The 20,200-nt window shown below is 36.3% G+C and overlaps 1 protein-coding gene across 5 annotated transcripts in view; it reads right to left on the bottom strand.

The window, feature by feature from the left end:
- Positions 1–20,200, bottom strand: part of ABCA14 (ATP binding cassette subfamily A member 14) — a 205,015-nt gene that overhangs the window by 157,463 nt on the left and 27,352 nt on the right. For all 5 annotated transcript variants that reach the window (XM_023616173.2, XM_070232208.1, XM_070232210.1 and 2 more), the window contains 3 exons: positions 19,992–20,116; positions 10,177–10,336; positions 6,023–6,282 (listed from right to left, as the gene is read on the bottom strand). In XM_023616173.2, coding sequence (XP_023471941.2) covers positions 6,023–6,282; positions 10,177–10,336; positions 19,992–20,116 — 545 coding nt within the window. The remainder of the gene's footprint in view (positions 1–6,022; positions 6,283–10,176; positions 10,337–19,991; positions 20,117–20,200) is intronic.

Below are 20,200 nucleotides of genomic sequence, written 5' to 3'. Positions count from 1 at the left end.
ATATACAACTATGAGCTGGGGCTTTGGGGAGAAAAAAAAAGAGGGAGATTGGCAACACATGTTAGCTCAGGGCCAATCTTCCTCACCAAAACATGGAAGGAAATTCCGATAAATGCTACAACATGGATGAACCTTGAGGACTTTATGCTAAGTGAAACAAGCCAGTCACAAAAAAACCAAATACTGCATGACTCCACTTACAGGAGGTATCTAAAGTAGTCAAACTAAGAGAACCAGAAAGTAGAATGGTTGTTGCCAGGGGTGAGGGAGGAGTGGAAAGAAATAAGGAGTTATTGTTTAACAGGTATAGAGCTTCAATTTTGCATGATGAAAAAGTTCTAGAGATTGGTGCACAACAATGTAAATACATTTAACACTACTGAAGTGTACACTTAAAAATCATTAAGACGGTAAACTTTATGTTATACATGTTTTACCACAATTAAAATTAAAACAAACAAATAAAAACTAAGTTTAAAAATATATAAAGATTTCTAATAGAAATACATTTCCCATTATACCAAAAATTTAAAAATAGCAAGAGAATAAGTTCTAGAACAGAGAAACCTAATCTATAATGATACAAAATCAAAAAAGTGATTCCCTCTAAGGTGAGACCAATGAACGGAGTGGAGAAGGAGAACTTTCTGGACTCTGGTCTATACCTTGACTAGTTTGATGACTACATAAGTGTATACATATGTTCAAACTCTTTGACCCATACATGCAAAAATCTGTGCAATTTACTATGTATAGTTAATCCTTCAACAAAAAAAGAATAAAGGTAAACTAGAGAATTTTTCAAACAGAGTGAGAAAATTCATCACCAAACGTATACTGAGTCCTAAAGATTTAGGCAAAAGGAAAAATCATTATTCATGGGAAGATACAGAAATTAAAATAACTGGGTAAATACATAGGTATATAAATAAATATCACCTATCAAATAGTAATATTTTGTGGGATTTAAAATATAGAGAGAGAATTAAAATACATGATAGCAACGTTTGAGGAGGATTCACAAAAGTGCTTCTTTTTACATAGCTTTTAATTTTCTTAATTTGCTTTTGGTGCACTTTGATGCTTCATTGCTGAATTTTGATGATTCAAGAAAGCATGTTAGAATCTCTAAGTTTATATTTAAAAAGCTAATAAAAGAATGCATAACTACCAGGCTAATTAAATAATAAAATCCAAATGATAAAATCCAAAACAAGGCAAGAAAAAATAACAAAGTAAAATGGCACTAATAGAAAACAAATGACAAGATGGTAAATTTAAACACAAATATGTTTAACTGCATTACCTGTAAACAATTTAGTATGCTTACGATCACTACAGCATATATTTTAATGACTGACAAGAGACATATTCAAACGTAAAGACAAATATTATAAATAAAAGAATAAGAAAATATATATCATGTAGACACTAACCACAAGAAAATCAGTATAGCTACATTAGTATCAAAGTCGATGTTAAGGCAGAAGAACTGCTGTAGATAGATAATAGTGGACATTTCACAATGATACAAGTTAATTTCATAATGATAAAAACTTCAATCCATTTGGAAGAGATAACCATTCTAAGTTTATAGGTACTTAATAACAAAGTATCTTAGCCTACGATGCCTAAAAAAATACAGCCTAAGCGAGGCTTACATGCTAAGACTTTATTGGGAGGTACATTCACAGGATAGCAAGAATGAGAGAAAACAGGACGCGAAAGAGGAAACACAAATTCAAGGTAATGTATTACCAAGCTGGCCACAGGTTCATAAAGAGAAATGCATTCAGATGCTATCATACAGATAGGCCAAATGGACGCATCAGGCCTTAAGATAGTCCACTGGAGGGGGAAAGAGAAAGGGATTTATCTGCCAACTTTTTACTATACTCCATAGTCAAAGTTACTAGGCTGGGTGATAACTCCCCTGCACTTCTGAGTTGGGTGACGTGATGGTTCTGGGCAGCCACTGTGGATGAAAGACCCCTCATCCCATTCCACATCTTTTCCTTTGAGTCCAGAAGAGGAAAGAACTAGCTCCCAATGCAGGTTTAATGGATGCCATTCCAAACACTGGTCCTTACCCACAAAGGAGTTTAAAACAACCTGCAATCTTAGGAGACAAGGTTATGGCAATGGTGGGCAAGCTCTCCACTGAGAAATCTGCCAACTCCTGCAGAACATGTGAGAATAAGCAAATCCTATAAACTGGGTCTACTAAACAAAGCATCAACATATATAAGGCTAAAATTGACAACTAAAAGGAAAAATTAGACAACTCAATAATCAATAATCATAGAGGGAGATTTTTTAAATACTTCTCACAATAACTGACACAACTGACAGATTAAACATGTTAAAGATATGTCTAACAAAGTTGATGTAACATGTACAGAAAATTGTACCCACTGAACACACAGTATACATTGTTTTTCAGTGAACACATGCATGCAGAACATTTGTTAAAATTGGCTATATTCTAGCCCATAAGGCAAGTCTCATCAAAACTTCAAAATACTGAAATCAAATACTGGCTCCTGATATGTTTGAAAATTTTTTAATGCTTTTCTAATTATCCTATGGGTCAAAGAAAAAAATTCACGAAATTGGAAACTATTTTGAACTGTATGATAAAATACTACATTTCGACTTGTAGTTTGCAACTAAATTTATGATTAGAGGTAAATTTAGAGACTTAAATGCAAAGATTGGAAAAGACGAAAATCTAAAGAACAACAAGGAAGCAGACAGGGGGAAACTCAGCCAGGATAGGCTGGACACAGAAAGCACTAATAATAAGGGAAAAGACTTAATTACATTAAAGCTAAGAACTTATGTTATTCCAAAGACATCATTAAGGCAAGCTACAGATTGAGAGAAAATATTTGCAATAAACGCATCACAAAAAGGACTTATATCCAAAATATACAAAGAATGCTTACAAATCAATGGAAAAAGACACATAACCGAACAGAAAAATCTAGAAAAGACTTTTGAACAGACATTTCACAAAAGAGGATGTCCACATGGCCAGTAAGCATATGAAAAGGTGTTCAACATCATTAGTTAACAAGGAAAATAAATTAAAACCACAATTAGATACCACTATATGCCTTCCAGAATGGTTAAAATTACAAAAGACTATTACCACTAAGTGTTGGCATATTTATGAAGCAACAGTAACTCTTATACATTACTGATAAGAGAAGAAATTGGCACACACACTTTGGAAAAATGTTTAGTCTTATGTAACAAGGTTGAAAATATGTATATTGTATACTCCACCAATCTCAATCCTAGGTATATACCCAACAGAAAAATGTGCACAAAATATTCACAGTAGCATATTGTAATAGACCAATACTTTAACAACCAAATGTCCATCAACAGAAGAGTGACAAATAGCAAAATATTCATAAAATGAAATACTACACAGCAACAAAAAAGGCCAAATTACAGCTACACAGAACATGAATGACTCTTACAGACACAAAAAGATAACCATTGTATGATTCTATTTAAATAAAGTTTAAAACCAGGTAACGCTAATATAGGGTTTTAGAAGTTAAACAGTGATTATCTTTGGGGAAGAGGGAAGGTATAGTGATTTGGACCAGATGTGAGGGATTTCTGGATTAAAAAAGACACACAATTCTATTTCTTGAATGGCATAGTAGTTATATGGGTGTGTTTATGTTTGATAATTCAATGATCTGTACACATAGGTATATGTATTTTACATGTATGTATTTTACATTTCAATTAGAAATTTAAAAATGAGAAAGCAAATAATAAATAATTTAAACTACTTGATTGAAGTTTGTGTAACATGACCTGGAGACACAAAGAGAAAACTAGTAAACTGCAATTGAAAGTTGAAAAGAGATTTCAAAGAGATTAGTCACCAGTTAGAAAAGAGAGAAAAAGACATGCTAATCAGAGAAAACAAATAAAGAGTGGTACAAAATGAACCATTTTGGGGTAGAGGGAAAAGGAGTTAAGGTGAAGACTAAAGAGAGATAGTGGTTGGGGAAGCCAACGAGAAGATTTCTGAAACAGCTAGATGGTGAAAAATCAATAAGAGCTTGAACTAGAAATGACAGTTCTACAAATGGAGAGAAAGAAGCAGAATTTACACTAGTTCATATATGCTGCACACAGGGGACAAAGAAAATAGAGAGAGAACTAACTTTGATGGCTACGTAATATTTCCTATGCACTAACAACTAGTATCTCTTGAATCGTCACAACAACCCTATGTGGTAGGAGTATTTTCATCTATATTTTACAGATGAGGCACAGAGAAATTAAGAAACTTACCCAAAAGTTACAGAGGCAGGAAATGGCAGTATTCTTAAATACTATATATACTATACTATACCAATAAGACTGAGGTTTGAAGCTTGGGTGATTTGGGAGAAGATAATTTCATTAGTATAACCAAGAAAACTGGAAGGAGGGGCAATCCCTTGCACAGAAGGAGACTGATTTCTCTATCCCATATTCATTAAACTCAAGCATCACTGGTTCCTTCAGGAAACACAGAATATTTCCTCATCCCAATATAATTTGCTAAATAGCCCTCAAATATCTTAAGAACAACCTGATATAGTGAAAAGAAAGTCGTTGAAAGGTGTTTGCAAAATTCTAGAATTTGAAATTAATTACATACATATCCATCTCCACTGATGTCTACCTCCCAAATATTTCTTAAACTATTCCCTCTCTATTCTTACATACTAAACCACCTTAGTTGAGGCCCTCCCTACTGTTCTCCTGGTCTGTTACAATTATCTCATAATTGGTTCCTCACCTTCAGTCAAACTTTGTCAGCAGAGTATGGCCCGTGGGCCAAACCCAGCCCATAAACTACCTTTGCATATCCTGTGAGCTAAAAATGGTTTTTACATTTCTAAATGATTTAATTAAAAAAAAAAAAACAGAAAAGGATGTGTGATAGAGACGCAGTTGGCCCACAAGCCTAAAATATTTATTATCTGTGCTTCCCACAAAAAGACTGCCAAACCTAATCTAAAACATCCTCCATATCCCCTTCCCAGGTCATTTTTCCAAAGGCAACACTGATAGGAATAGTGCATAGTTTCAAAGCCCATCCCCCGGTGCTATCTACCCAGTGAACTCCTATTAGCCTTCGTTGCTCAGACCAAGCATCAAGCCCTCAGTACTTCAAGAATAACTTTTTCCACATCCCTACCTAGGTACTTATCATATTACAAAAGCAACTCAGTTTACTAATATCTCCTCGACTAAAAACTTTTAGTTTTAACAATTTGTGAGTAGGAATTCTGTCTTCTCTTTGTAACTACCATTTGTTGAGTGCTTATTACAGGTCAGAGACTGACCCAGACACTTTTCTGAACAACATCTCATTTAATACCCCCAATAATTCTAGAAATTAGGCATTATTATCTTCAATTTACATCTGAAGAAACAGGCTGTGATCACAGAGTTAATAATTGGTGGAGCCAGGATTTAAGCCTCAGATTTATCAAAGTCCCTGGAACAAAGTAGATAATTAATAAATAAATATTGAATGAAATAATGGATAGAGAGATGAGTCGGTGGCCTTCTCTCTGACTTTAGAGCCACTTTTTTTCACAATATGGTCTCGTTTCAACTTACCATTGAAAATCATCTCAAATCTTGCAATCGATATGTACCTCAAACTCACCTAATTCAAGAGCTCATATGATTATGTCTCTGTTGCCCATTTTATTCCAAATTAGATTCTGGGCATTTCACACATGGCCTCTCTCCATAACATTCTTGTTAAATAGCCATTTAGTCAATAAACTTACAAGCCAAATCAAGAATTTAGATAAAAGCAAAACATCAGAAAATTGACAAATGACATAGTGCACCCTCAACCCAATCTATATTTGTACATTGCTACTGAAATATAACCATTCAACAGTGCAAAATATATAGAAATAGTCCAACCCTGCACACAAATCTGTTCCACAGGCCCAAAATGCTACAAAGAAAGTGAAGTTACCTTTAATCTGTTTTCCTTTTCCGTAACGATGGTCCTGATAAGGGTAAGTTCAGTTGGAGAAAATACAAGTAAAACTATCAAAGGGAAAATAGTCATAAAAGCCCACATAAATGGATCAAAATAAAAAGCAGGGTATGGAAATCTCCTAGCATAAATGATGACATTATCAAACAAAGCTTCTCCACGTCTGCCGCTATGGTGTACCATGATGGCCTTATCTATGGCATGCTGCAGAGCCAGGAACCCTTGTCTGATGTACCCTAAATGAGAAAACAAAGATTGTCAAGTTCAGTATACTCAGAAACAGCCAGGCAAATAAAGAAGGCAATTCAGGTAATTCAAAGCTTTCAACCCAGAGAACAATTTCACAACACCTATAGTGATTTGGAAAACAAACAGATAATATATAACATAGAATTATATTACTATCTTCCCAAAACTAAGATACTGCATAAAAATGGTACAGTTGTTGGGCTGGCCCTGTGGCCGAGTGGTTAAGTTCGTGCGCTCTGCTGCAGGCGGCCCAGCGTTTCATTAGTTCGAATCCTGGGCGTGGACATGGCACTGCTCATCGAGCCACACTGAGGCAGCATCCCACATGCCACAACTAGAAGGACCCACAACAAAGAATATACAACTATGTACTGGGGGGCCTTGGGGAGAAAAAGGAAAAAATAAAATCTTTAAAAAAAAATGGTACAGTTGCTTTACGTAATTTTATCAGCCAAAATAAACGAGAATTCAAGACAATACCAGACATAATTCTATACAATGGACCTATGAAGAGAAATGAAGCTCAAAACAAGAAGTGATACAATCCCATTTACAACAGCATCAAAAAGAATAAAGTAAGAAGTAAACTTAACTAAGAAGGTAAAAAATTGCATACTGAAAACTACAAAACATTCCTGAAAGAAATTTAAACGGACACAAGTAAATGGAAAGACATCCTGGGTTCATGGATTGGAAGATGTAATATTGTTAAAATATCCATACTACCCAAAATGATCTACAGGTTCCATGCACTCTATCGAAATCCCAATGGCATTTTTTGCAAAAATAGAAAAAACCATCCTAAAATCCATATGGAATTGCAAAGGACCCTGAATAACCAAAACAATCTTGAGCAAGAAGAACACTTGCTCTTGAGAGCTAGACGCTTCACACTTCCTGATTTCAAAATATATTACAAAGTTAGAGTAATCAAAAGAATATGGTACTGGCATAAAGACAGACATAGAAACCAATGGAACAGAATACAGAGCCCAGAAATAAATTATAACATATATGATCAAATGATCTTCAACAAGCGCACTGGAGGAAAGGATAATCTTTTCAAAACAAATGGTGCTGGATAAACTGGATCTCCACCTGCAAAAGAATGAAGTTGATCCTCACCTTATACCATATACAAAAATTAAATCAAAAAGGATTAAAGATTTAAACATAAGACTTGAAGCTATAAAACTCTTAGAAAAACTCTTAGAAGAAAACACAGGGCAAAGGACTCAGGACATGGGATACAGCAATGATTTCTTGGATATGACACCAGAGGAACAGGTGACAAAAGCAAAAGTAGACAAATGTGACTACATCAAACTTAAAAACTTCTGCATAGCAAAAGAAACAATCAACAGATTAAAAGGGCAAACTATGGAATGCGAGAAAACCATCACAAATCATAACTGATAAAAGGTTAATATCCAGAATATATAAAGAACTCCTATAATTCAACAACAACAAAAATAACCTTAAAAAATAGGCAGGACCGGCCTGGTGGCGCAGTGGTTAAATATGCATGTTCTGCTTCAGTGGCCTGAAGTTCGCCAGTTCCGATCCCAGGTGCAGACTTATGCACCACTTGTCAGGCCATGCTGTGGCAGGCGTCCCACATATAAAGTAGAGGAGGATGGGCACAGATGTTAGCTCAGGACCAGTCTTCCTGAGCAAAAAGAGGAGGATTGGTGGCAGATATTAGCTCAGGGCTAATCTTCCTCAAAAAAAGAAAAAAAAAACAAGTGAAGGACTTGAACATACATTTCTCCAAAGAAAATAGACAAATGGCCAAAAAGCACATGAAAATTGCTCAACTTCACTAATCATCATGGAAATGTATATCAAAACCACAATGAGATATCACCTCACACCTGATAGGATGGCCACTACTGAAAAACCAGAAAATAACAAGTGTTGGTGAGACATAAAGAAATTGGACTCCTTGTGCATTGTTGGTGGAAATATAAAATGGTACTCATGCAATGGAAAACAATATGGAGGTTTCTCAAAATATTAAAAATAATTACCATATGATCCACCAATCCTATTTATTGGCATATATTCAAAAGAATTGAAAATAGACTCTCAAAGAAATATATTTGCACTCCCATGTTCATTGCAGCATTATTCACAATAGCCAAGAGGTGAAAGCAACCTAAATGTCCTTCAATGGATGAATGGATAAACAAAATGTGGTATATACATACAGTGGAATATTATTCAGCCTTAGAAAAGAATGAAATCCTCTCATGTGCTACAATCTTAAGGACATTACACACAAAACGATAAATAATGCATGATTCCACTTAAATTAGGTATCTAAAGTACTCATACCCATAGAAACAGAAAGTAGAATGGTGGTTTCCAGGGGATGAAGGGAGAGGAAAATGAGCTGTTCTTTAATGGATATAGAGTTTCAGTTTTGCAAGATTAAAGAGTTCTAGAGATCTGTTGCACAACAATGTGCCTATAGTTAACAATATTGTATTGTGCACTTAAATATTAAGATCTCATGTTGTCTTCTTACTACAATAAAAGAAATCTCACTTTTAAATTTCACTGAACTAATTCTGATCTTCTCTCCCACCACTTATCTCAGCTGATTTAATTGGCCGAAGTCCTAAGAATTAATATCATAGAATTTTAGTGCTGAAAGGGACCCATAGGGTCACCTAGTCCAAACACTCATTTTTCAGATGAAGAAATTTGGCTAAGAGGGTTTAAAATCATAAAGCTAATAATTAACAGAGTCTGAGAAAAGAACATCATCTCCTGATTCCCAGTCACTACACTACAATGCCACTTACAAAACAGAGCATCTCTTCATACCAATTTTTTAATATTAATTTGCCACACAGTGTCATTCAGTAGTTTGAATTTGTATAATTATCTTCTTTGTTGTTGTATAGAACATGGTCTTTTTAAGGGAAAACCTCCCACCATATGCAACCAACTCTTCTTTTTGGTTTTAAACTACTCTTTTTCCACCAAGATCATGCTATTTTCCATTAACTTACTCTCACAAACTACGCTTAGGATGCAGCATATTATTTTAAAAGAGGCCAGACTCCTCTTCAACTTTTGATTGGAAAAACATTCAAAATGTTTTTGATAAGATGACAAAACATCACACAATCACACCACTCTAATTTAACTATTTTCATTTTTGGACAGCTATCTCAATTTTGTACAGATCCATACATATTTTCCATAGCCATAATTCTATATATATAGTTCTATATTTATCGGGCCTGATAATGATTATCTTTAATCACTACACAATAGTCTGTCAAATTGATATATTATCATATTCTTAACCACACACTTATTACAGACTATTTTTACTATTTTCAAATTTTATTGGTAATGGTAAATTGCACAAAGCTTTGTCTTCTGTTGAATAATTTCCTAAAGATAAACTCTCAGGATTGTTAGTTAATTCAAATTCCTTATTTTTTTTACTTCAAGGTAATCCATACAATTAAAAAAATAATTTAAAAATTACCATTGCATAATTAAAAATCATTCATAAACCCAAAAGAATAATTTAGAACCATAAGTATACAGGAAATATTAATATATAAAGATGTGACTATTCAGTCAGTAGAGCCAACATTTACCAACTAAGACTATATAAATGCATGGATATACACTAGTAAAGTTCAGGAAATGATCTAAGGTATTATAATGATACTTTTCAAATGTATAAAGTTTTCTGCATGCTTGTTTTTACAATAAAAACTAAATTGAAAAAATTTACTGCTATGATTAATGAAGAAACAACTTTCTCACATGTTGAAAGAAAATGAGTCACACTTGTTGATATGACTGCCAGCTTGCAACCAAAATAGTAATATAAGTATACATAAGGATCTCACCAGGATCTCCTCCATCATCTTCAGCCCCATTCCTGGGTCCTTGAGAAGGTACTGTTGGAAAGAGAAGAGCTGTTTCCCATGTATGGCGTCTTCGAGCAACTAACTTATTTGTATGATGACTCCGTCTAACAAAGCCACTAAAACGCAGATGATATTTTACCTAGAACGAACAATAGAAAACAAACAACATTCTAAACCAATGAACACTAAAAAGCAAATATTAGCAGTGAAAGGAAAATAAAATACAAAGCTAAAAACTGTGTTTTCAGGATAAAGTGAGCAATTCAGGATCTTAAATGATGAAAAATGACAGGATCACTGGCCAAGAGACAAGTAGCAAGTCTCACGTGCTAGAATCACAGTCAAAGTCTGAAATCGACTAAATTTGTACTGTCCTCTTTCATCTTCATGGCATTTTGCCTCTGAGTTTCAAAGACACAACAGTGGTACCTTGATCATTTGCATGAATTTTTCTATACCCACAACTGTCCTGTCTACTGAGTGAAACATCACAAAGTTCTATTAATTTTCTTTCCGACCACGTTAGCCAATTATGGTAGAGTAACAATATGTCCCTCTTCAAAAACTGAATGACATATGATTCAGCTATTCCACTTCTGGGTATTTATCCGAAAAACATGACAACTCTAATTCAAAAAGCTATATGCATGGTTAATTTCACTGCAGCATTATTCACAATAGCCAAGACTTGGAAGCAACATAAGTGCCCAGCAATGGATGAATGGATAAAGACGATGTGGTATATATACACAGTGAATACTACTCAGCCATAAAAACAGACAAGGGGCTGGTCCAGTGGTGCAGCAGTTAAGTTCACAGGTTCTCCTTTGGCGGCCTGGGGTTTGCCAGTTCAGATTCTGGGTGTGGTCATGGCACCACTTGGCAAAGCCATGCTGTGGTAGGCATCCCACATATAAAGTAGAGGAAGAAGGGCACAGATGCTAGCTCAGGACCAGTCTTCCTCAGCAAAAAGAGGAGGATTAGCAGCAGATGTTAGCTCAGGGCTAATCTTCCTCAAAAAAAAAAAAAGACAAAATCTTGCCATTTTCAACAACATGGATGGACCTTAAAGGTATTATGCTAAGTGAAATAAGTCAGACAGAGAAAGACAATTACCATATGAATTCACTCATATGTGGAAGATAAACAAATAAACATATAGATAAGAAGAATGGATTGGTGGTTATCAGAGGGGAAAGGGGTTGGAGGTGCGTGAAAGAGGTGAAGGGACACGTGTCTGATGATGGATGGCAATTAGACTTTTGGTGGTGAACACAATGCAGTCTATACAGAAGTCAAAATATAATGATGTATACCTGAAATTTATATAACGTTATAAACCAATGTGACCTCAGAAAAAAAATGAATTGCACATAAGGAAAAAAACCAGAAGCAGCAAGAGTAGGGATGATAAAATTTAAATGTAGAATGTTGCATATTTTAACTATTAAATGAAAAGATGATGATGTATCTGGAGAGCTGAGTAAACTCTAGGGTAAGTCATGGTAGACCTGAGTAGCTTAACAAGACAAGAGACTACAGTTACCAAAGGTCAACAGAAGCAGAACAGAGAAATCAGTAAGATGAGGAGGAGCAAGCAAGTGTGCTAAGTCTAGGTAAACATTCAAATAATTCAGTAATTTAAAAACAAAGTTTTGAGTAACTACAGCATGCTCATATATTACTAATATACAATCCTTGACCTCAAGGAACTCACAAGGTGTTAAGAGAGCACAGAAGAGGGAAGGGGAGAGTTTGTATAGGTAATCATAGCCAGAGTTTTACAGAATTAATAAGAGTTACCCAAGAAAAAGAGGGACAAGGAGAAGGAGAAAGAGGGACAATCAAAAGGAGAGAGGAGAGGGAGTGACGTCAGCATCATGGCAGAGTGAGCTTGCCTGGGACTCTCTCCCCTCCAACATACAACAAAAAGGAGCAACCATATTCCAACAAAAAATATCCTAATAGCACAGGAATCCTCGGAGACCCACAGCAGCCAAATGACAGAGGGCGGAGAGGCTGGAGTCCCACTTCAGGGGAGCTGGAATGGGCTGAGAGAACTTCACTCCCTCCCCTAAAGACTATGGTCGCTGCCTTGGGAGGCTCTGAGGGAAGGAGTGGGGGAGGGGTCACACATCTGCAGGATCACTCAGGACACCCTAGTGCCCTTGCAGCCTAGAGAGAAGCCCTCTAACCTGGTGAAAGCTTCCACGTGGGGTGACCTCATCAAGCCAAGACCCCGGGAGACCAGATAGTGAGAGCTGATCAGGAAACCGGGTCTGCATGCAAGAGAAACTGCTCCCCCACCCACGTTGTGCCGGGCCATCTTGTCTGAAGGCGGAGGGCTCAGAATACATGGCTCTCAACCCCCATCTAGTGGCGATAAGCTGTAACTGCAACCAAATAATATCACTATGCAGAAAGATCATTCTTCTAGCATCATAAAAGCTCCAGACCAGAAGGAAAACAATAATTACACAGAGTTATGTCCTGAGGACTTGGAAATAAGTAAACTAAATGACAATGAATTCAGAATAACTATCATCAAAAAACTCAATGAGGTAAAAGAAAATATAGAGAAACAATTCAATGAGTTCTGGAGTTACTTCATGAAAGAGATTGAAACTATAACGAAGAACCAATCAGAAATACTAGAGATGAAAAATACAATGGATCAGATAAAACAGAATACGGATTCCCTGAATGCCCGTGTAGACACTATAGAGGAGCAAATCAGCATAATCAAAGATAGACAGGTTGAATGGCTCCAGACAGAGGAAGAGAGAGAACTAAGACTAAAAAGAGATGAAGAAAATCTCTGAGAAATAGCTGGCTCAATGAGGAAGCAACATAAGAATTATAGGTATCCAAGAAGGTGAAGAGAAGGAGAACGGGGCAGAAAGCATGCTCAAAGAAATAATAGCAGAGAACTTCCCAAATCTATGGATTGAGAGAGAAATGTGTGTGGAGGAAGCTTTCAGATCTCCTAGATTTGTCAACGTAAAAAGACCTGCTGCAAGGCATATAGTAGTAAAACTGGCAAAAATGAATGACAAAGAAAGAATATTCAGGGCAGCAAGGCAGAAGAAAATAACCTACAAAGGAACCCCTATCAGACTTTCAGTGGACTTCTCTGCAGAAACCTTACAAGCTAGGAGATATTGGAATGACATATTCAAAACTTTAAAAGATAAAAATCTTCAGACAAGAAGACTCTGTCCAGCAAAAATATCCTTCACACATGAGGGAGAAATTAAATCTTTCCCAGACAAACAAAAGCTAAGGGACTTTGTAGCCACAAGACACCCCCTACAAGAAATCCTCAAGAAGGCCCTCATACCTGAAAAAAGACAAAAAGGGAGAAAGGGGTCACAAAACACAGAGTAAGGAGACAAATAGACTCAGGATAGGACAGCAAATATTCAACTATAGCATTAGGCTAAAGGGAAGGAAAACACCAAAAACAAAGACAATTTTGTCACTTTAACTACAAACTCACAACACAAGTTGGAATAAGAGATGAAAATAATCACTTAGGAGGGGAGGAGCAAAGGGACTGAATAATTTTGGCTAAGGAAATAAGAGGCCATCAGAAAATCGACTATGTTATGCATGAGATTCTGAATACAAACTTCAGGGTAGCCATTAAACTAAAAAACAGGACAGAGACACAAAAAATAAATAAGGGAAAAACTAAGAAACACAGCATAAGAAACTACAGAAGTCAATGGGTAGACCAACACACACAGGATGAAAAACAAAGGACATGTAGGAAAACCAGAAAACAAGTGACAGAATGACAGCATTAAGCCCTCATACATCAATAATCACCCTCAATGTAAAAGGTTTGAACTCTCCAATAAAAAGACACAGAGTGGCAAGAAGGATTAAAGAACAAGATCCAACAATTTGTTGACTCTAGGAAACACACCTCAGCTCCAAGGACAAATACATGCTCAGAGTGAAGGGGTGGAAGATGATACTCCAAGTTAATGGCAAACAAAAGAAAGCAGGTGTTGCAATACTTATATCAGACAAAGTAGATTGCAAGATAAGGCAGGTAAAGAGAGACATAGAGGGTCAGTATATAATGATCAAAGGGACACTACATTAAGAAGAAATAACACTTATAAATATCTATGCACCCAACACAGGAGCACCAAAGTTCATAAAGCAACTATTAACAAACCTAAAAGAAGATATCAAAAATAACACAATAATAGTAGGGGACCTCAACACCCCACTCACATCATTGGACAGATCATCCAGACAGAAAATCAACAAGGAAACAGTGGAATTAAATGAAAAGCTAAAACAGTTGGACTTAATAGACATATATAGAGCACTCCATCCAAAAATAGCAGAATACACATTCTTCTCAAGCGCACATGGAACATTCTCAAGGATAGACCATATGTTGGGAAACAAGGCAAGCCTCTATAAATTTTTTTAAAAATTGAAATAATAACAAGCATCTTCTCTGATCATAATGCTATAAAGCTAGAAATTAACTACAAGAAAAAAGCTGAGAAAGGGACAAAAATGCAGAGACTAAACAATATGCTAATGAATAAGCAATGGATCACTGAAGAAATTAAAGAAATCAAAAAATATCTGGAGACAAATGAAAATGATAACATGCCATACCAACTCATATGGGATACAGCCAAAGCTGTATTGAGAGGAAAATTCATCGCAATACAGGCACACCTTAACAAACAAGAAAAATCCTAAATAAGTAATCTCAAACTACACCTAACTGAATTAGACAAAGAAGAACAAACAAAGCCCAAAATCAGCAGAAGGAGAGAAATAACAAAAATCAGAGCAGAAATAAATGCTATTGAAACAAAAAAGGCAGTAGAAAGGATCAATGAAACAAAGAGCTGGTTCTTTGAGAAGATAAGTCCCCTAGCCAGATTTACAAACAAGAAAAGAGAGAAAGCACAAAGAAACAAAATCAGAAATGAAAGAGAAGAAATAACAACAGACTCCACAGAAATACAACAGATTATAAAAGAATACTACGAAAAACTATACACCAACAAAATGGATAACCTAGAGGAAATGGATAAATTCTTAGACTCCTACAATCTCCCAAAGCTGAGTCAAGAAGCAGCAGACAATCTGAACAGACCAATTACACGGAAAGAGATTGAAACATCAATCAAAAGCATCGCAAAGAATAAAACCCCAGGACCAGATGGCTTTCCTGGGGAATTTTACCAAACTTTCAGAGAGGATTTGATACCTATACTTTTAAAGCTATTCCAAAAAAATAGAGAGGATGGAACACTTCCTAACACATTCTGCAAGGCCAACATCACGCTGATACCAAACCTGACACGGACAGCGTGAGAAAGGAGAACTGCAGGCCAATATCGCTGATGAACATAGATGCAAAAATTCTCAACAAAATTTTGGCAACCCAAATTCAGCAATACTCAAAAGGATCATACATCACGATCAAGTGGGATTCATACCAGGGACACAGGGATGGTTCAACATCCGCAAATCAATCAATGTGATACACCACATCAACAAACTGAGGAATAAAAACCACATGATCATCTCAATAGACAGAGAGAAAGCACTTGACAAGATCCAACAGCCATTTATGATAAAAACTCTGAACAAAACAGGGATAGGAGGAAATCACCTCAACATAATAAAGGTCATATATGACAAACCCACACCCAACATCATACTCAATGGGCAAAAACTGAGCGCCATCCCCCTGAGAACAGGAACGAGACAAGGATGCCCTCTATCACCACTGTTACTTAACATCGTACTGGAGGTTTGGGCCAGAGCAATTAGGCAAGAGAAAGGAATAAAAGCAATCCAAATAGGGAGGGAAGAAGTGAAACTCTCGCTGTTGCAGACATGATCTTATATATAGAAAACCCCAAAGGATCCATTGGAAAACTTTTAGAAATAATCAGCAACTACAGCAAAGTTGCAGGGTATAAAATCAACTGACATAAATCAGTAGCATTTCTATACTCTAATAACGAACTAACAGAAAAAGAACTCAAGAACACAATACCATTCACAATCGCAACAAAAAGAATAAAATACATTAGGGTGAAATTAACTAAGGAAGTGAAAGACATATACAATGAAAACTACAAGACTTTCCTGAAATAAATTGATGATGACATAAAGAGATGAAAAGACATTCCATGCACATGGACTGGAAGAATAAACAGAGTTAAAATGTCCGTTCTACCTAAAACAATCTACAGATTCAACACAATCCCAATCAGAATCCCAATGACATTCTTTACAGAATTAGAACAAAGAATCCTAAAATTCATACGGGGCAACAAAAGACCCCAAATTTCTAAAGCAATCCTGAGAAAAAAGAACAAAGCTGGAGGCATCACAATCCCTGACTTCAAAACATACTACAAGGCTACAGTAATCAAAACAGCATGGTACTGGTACAAAAACAGGTGCACTGATCAATGGAACAGAATTGAAAGCCCAGAAATAAAACCACACATCTATGGACAGCTAATCTTCGACAAAGGAGCTGAGGGCATACAATGGAGAAAAGAAAGTCTTTTCAACAAATGGTGCTGGAAAACTGGAAAGCCACATGTAAAACAATGAAACTTGACCATTCTTCTTAACCATTCACAAAAAGAAACTCTAAATGGATCAAAGACCTAAAGGTAAGACCTGAAACCATAAGGCTTCTAGAAGAAAATGTAGGCAGTACACTCTTTGACATCAGTGTTAAAAGGATCTTTTCAGACACCACGTCTTCTCAGAAGGGAAACAATAGAAAGAATCAACCAGTGGGACTTCATCACACTAAAGAGCTTCTTCAAGGTAAGGGAAAACAGGATTGAAACAAAAAAACAACCCACTAATTTGGAAAAAAATATTTGCAAGTCATATATCTGACAAAGGGTTAATCTCCATAATATATAAAGAACTCACACAAATCAACAACCAAAAATCAAACAACCCGATCAAAAAATGGGCAGGAGACATGAACAGACATTTCTCCAAAGAAGATATAGGGATGGCCAATAGACACATGAAAAGATGTTCATCATCACTGATCACCATGGAAATGCAAATCAAAACTACACTAAGATATCACCTTACATCCATTAGAATGGCAAAAATAAGCAAAACAAAAAGTAACAAATGTTGGAGAGGTTGTGGAGAAAAGGGAACTCTCATACACTGCTGGTCGGAATGCAAACTGGTGCAGCCACTAAGGAAAACAGAATGGAGATTTCCCAAAAAATTAAAAATAGAAATACCATATGACCCAGCCCTCCCACTACTGGGTATCTATCCAAATAACTTGAAATCAGCAATTCCAAAAGTCCCATGCACCCCTATGTTCATTGAAGCATTATTTACAATAGTCAAGACATGGAAGCAACCTAAATGCCCATCAACTGATGACTGGATAAAGAAGATATGGTGTATATATATACAATGAAATGCTACTCAGCCATAAAAAAGAATAAAATCGTCCCATTCACAACAACATGGATGGACCTTGAGGGAATTATGTTAAGTGAAATAAGCCAGATAGAGAAAGACAATCTCTGTATGACTCCACTCATATGAGGAAGTTAAATATGTAGACAAGGAGAACAGATTAATGGCTACCAGGGAAAGGGGGGGTTGGGAGTGGGCACAAAGGGTGAAGGGGTGCACCTACAACACAAGTGACAAACAACAATGTACAACTGAAATTTCACAAGATTGTAAACTATCATAAACTCAATAAAGATTAACTTAAAAAAAAAGTCCGAGAGAGGATAATGTGATCAAAGGCAGAGATAACACAGTACAGTTATGTGCTGCGTAACAACATTTCAGTCAATGATGGACCACATATTTGACAGTGGTCCCACAAGATTAGTACCATATAGCCCAGGTGTGCAGTAGGCTCTACCACCTAGGTTTGTGTATGTACATTCTATGATGTGTGCACAACAACAAAATCACCTAACAAAGCATTTCTCAGAACATAGTCCCACAGTTAAGTGACATATGACTATACATGCAAAGAACAACTAGTGGTTCAACACAGGCATACCTCAGAGATATTGCAGGTTCAGTTCTAGACCACTGCAATAAATCAAATATCACAACAGGGAGAGTCACACAAATTTTTTGGCTTCCTAGTGCATATAAAAGTTATGTTTACACTAGACTGTAGCCTATTAAGTGTGCAATAGCATTATGTCTAAAAAGACAATGCACATAACTTAATTAAAAAATACTTTATTGCTAAAAAATGCTAACCATCATCTGAGCCTTCAGCAAGTCATAATCTTTTTTGCTGGTGGAGGGTCTTATAAAATACGCAACATCACAATAAAATGAGGTATGTAGTATTGCTACAGCATAAAATTCAAAGAAAGAGTTCAAAATGAGGCTGGAGAGGTATGCAGAAAACAGGTTGCTGACGGCCTTGTATCCCATGCAAAGAACCTTCTGTAGTCCATGGAGAACCCCTGGAGTCTTTTATGCAGCACAGTGACATGATCTTTTCTGTGTTCTTAATAGATCATTGTGGTACAGTTGGCCCTCTGTGTCCGTAGGTTCTGCATCTGCAGATTCAACCCACCAGGACTGAAAGTAGATGCTTGCATCTACTGAACATGTACAGACTACTTACATAGCATTTACATTGCATTCTTTTTTCTCAGGAATCCTTTGGCTATTCGGGGTCTTTTGTTGTTCCATACAATCCAATTAGAAAATGGGCAAAAGATCTGAAACAGAGATTTCTCCAAAGAAGATATACAGATGGCCAACAGGCACATGAAAAGATGCTCAACATCATTAGCTATCAGGGAAATGCAAATCAAAACTACAATGAGGTATCACCTCACTCCGGTCAGAATGGCTATAATTAACAAGACAGGAAACAACAAATGTTGGAGAGGGTGTGGAGAGAAGGGAACCCTTGTTCACTGCTGGTGGCAGTGCAAACTGGTGCAGCCACTATGGAAAGCAGTTTGGAGCATCCTCAGAAAATTAAGGATAGATCTACCATATGATCCAGCTATTCCACTGCTGGGTATTTATCCAAAGAACTTGAAAACACAAAGGCAGAAAGATACTTGCACCCCTATGTTCATTGCGGCATTATACACAATAGCCAAGACTTGGAAGCACCCTAGGTGCCCATCAAGGGATGAATGGATAAAGAAGATGTGGTATTTATACACGATGGACTACTACTCAGCCATAAGAAATGATGAAATCCGGCCATTTGTGACAACATGGATGGACCTTGAGGGTATTATGCTGAGTGAAATAAGTCAGAGGGAGAAAGTCAAATACCATATGATCTCACTCATAAGTAGAAGATAAAAACGACAAAAAAAAACACACAGCATTGGAGATTGGACTGGTGGTTACCATTGGGGAAGGGGGGAGGGCAAAAGGGGTGATTAGGGTCACATGTGAGGGGATGCACTATAATTAGTGTTCGGGTGGTGAAGATGATGTAAATGTATACAGAATTCGAAATATGATGTACACCCGAAAAAAATAAAAATTAAAAAAAAAAATGACCTTAGGGTAGCAGATACAGTTTTCTCCTTACCAGTTTAATGTAATGGTCAAAAGCACAGGAATTAGAATAAGATGGAGTGCATTCAAATACCTGCTCTGTTTTATACTCGCAGTTATGATCTTGGGCAAGTTACAATTTTTCCCATTCATAAAATGGGGATGTACCTATACACAATAACTCTCTGAAACCCAAAAGTATAATTATAAAGTCTTTAGTAAAACTGTCTCACCTGAAGCGGCAAACGGTCATTGTTTTTGAAGTCATGATCAAATACAATAGCAGCCAGCACATTAACAGACTTCTCTTCAAACCTAATGTAATTCTCAAAATCTTCTTCTGAAGAAAAGCCTCGAACTGTAGAGAGAAAAATCTAAGTCGTCACATAAATGCAAAATATCTCATGATTATTCTTATCTGTACCATGAACACAATAATCCT

This window comes from Equus caballus, chromosome 13 (assembly GCF_041296265.1).
Source record: "Equus caballus isolate H_3958 breed thoroughbred chromosome 13, TB-T2T, whole genome shotgun sequence".
NCBI classification, from domain to species: Eukaryota; Metazoa; Chordata; class Mammalia; order Perissodactyla; family Equidae; genus Equus; species Equus caballus.
Note: the sequence above shows the minus strand (reverse complement) of the source record. Positions and strands in the feature narration are given on the sequence as shown.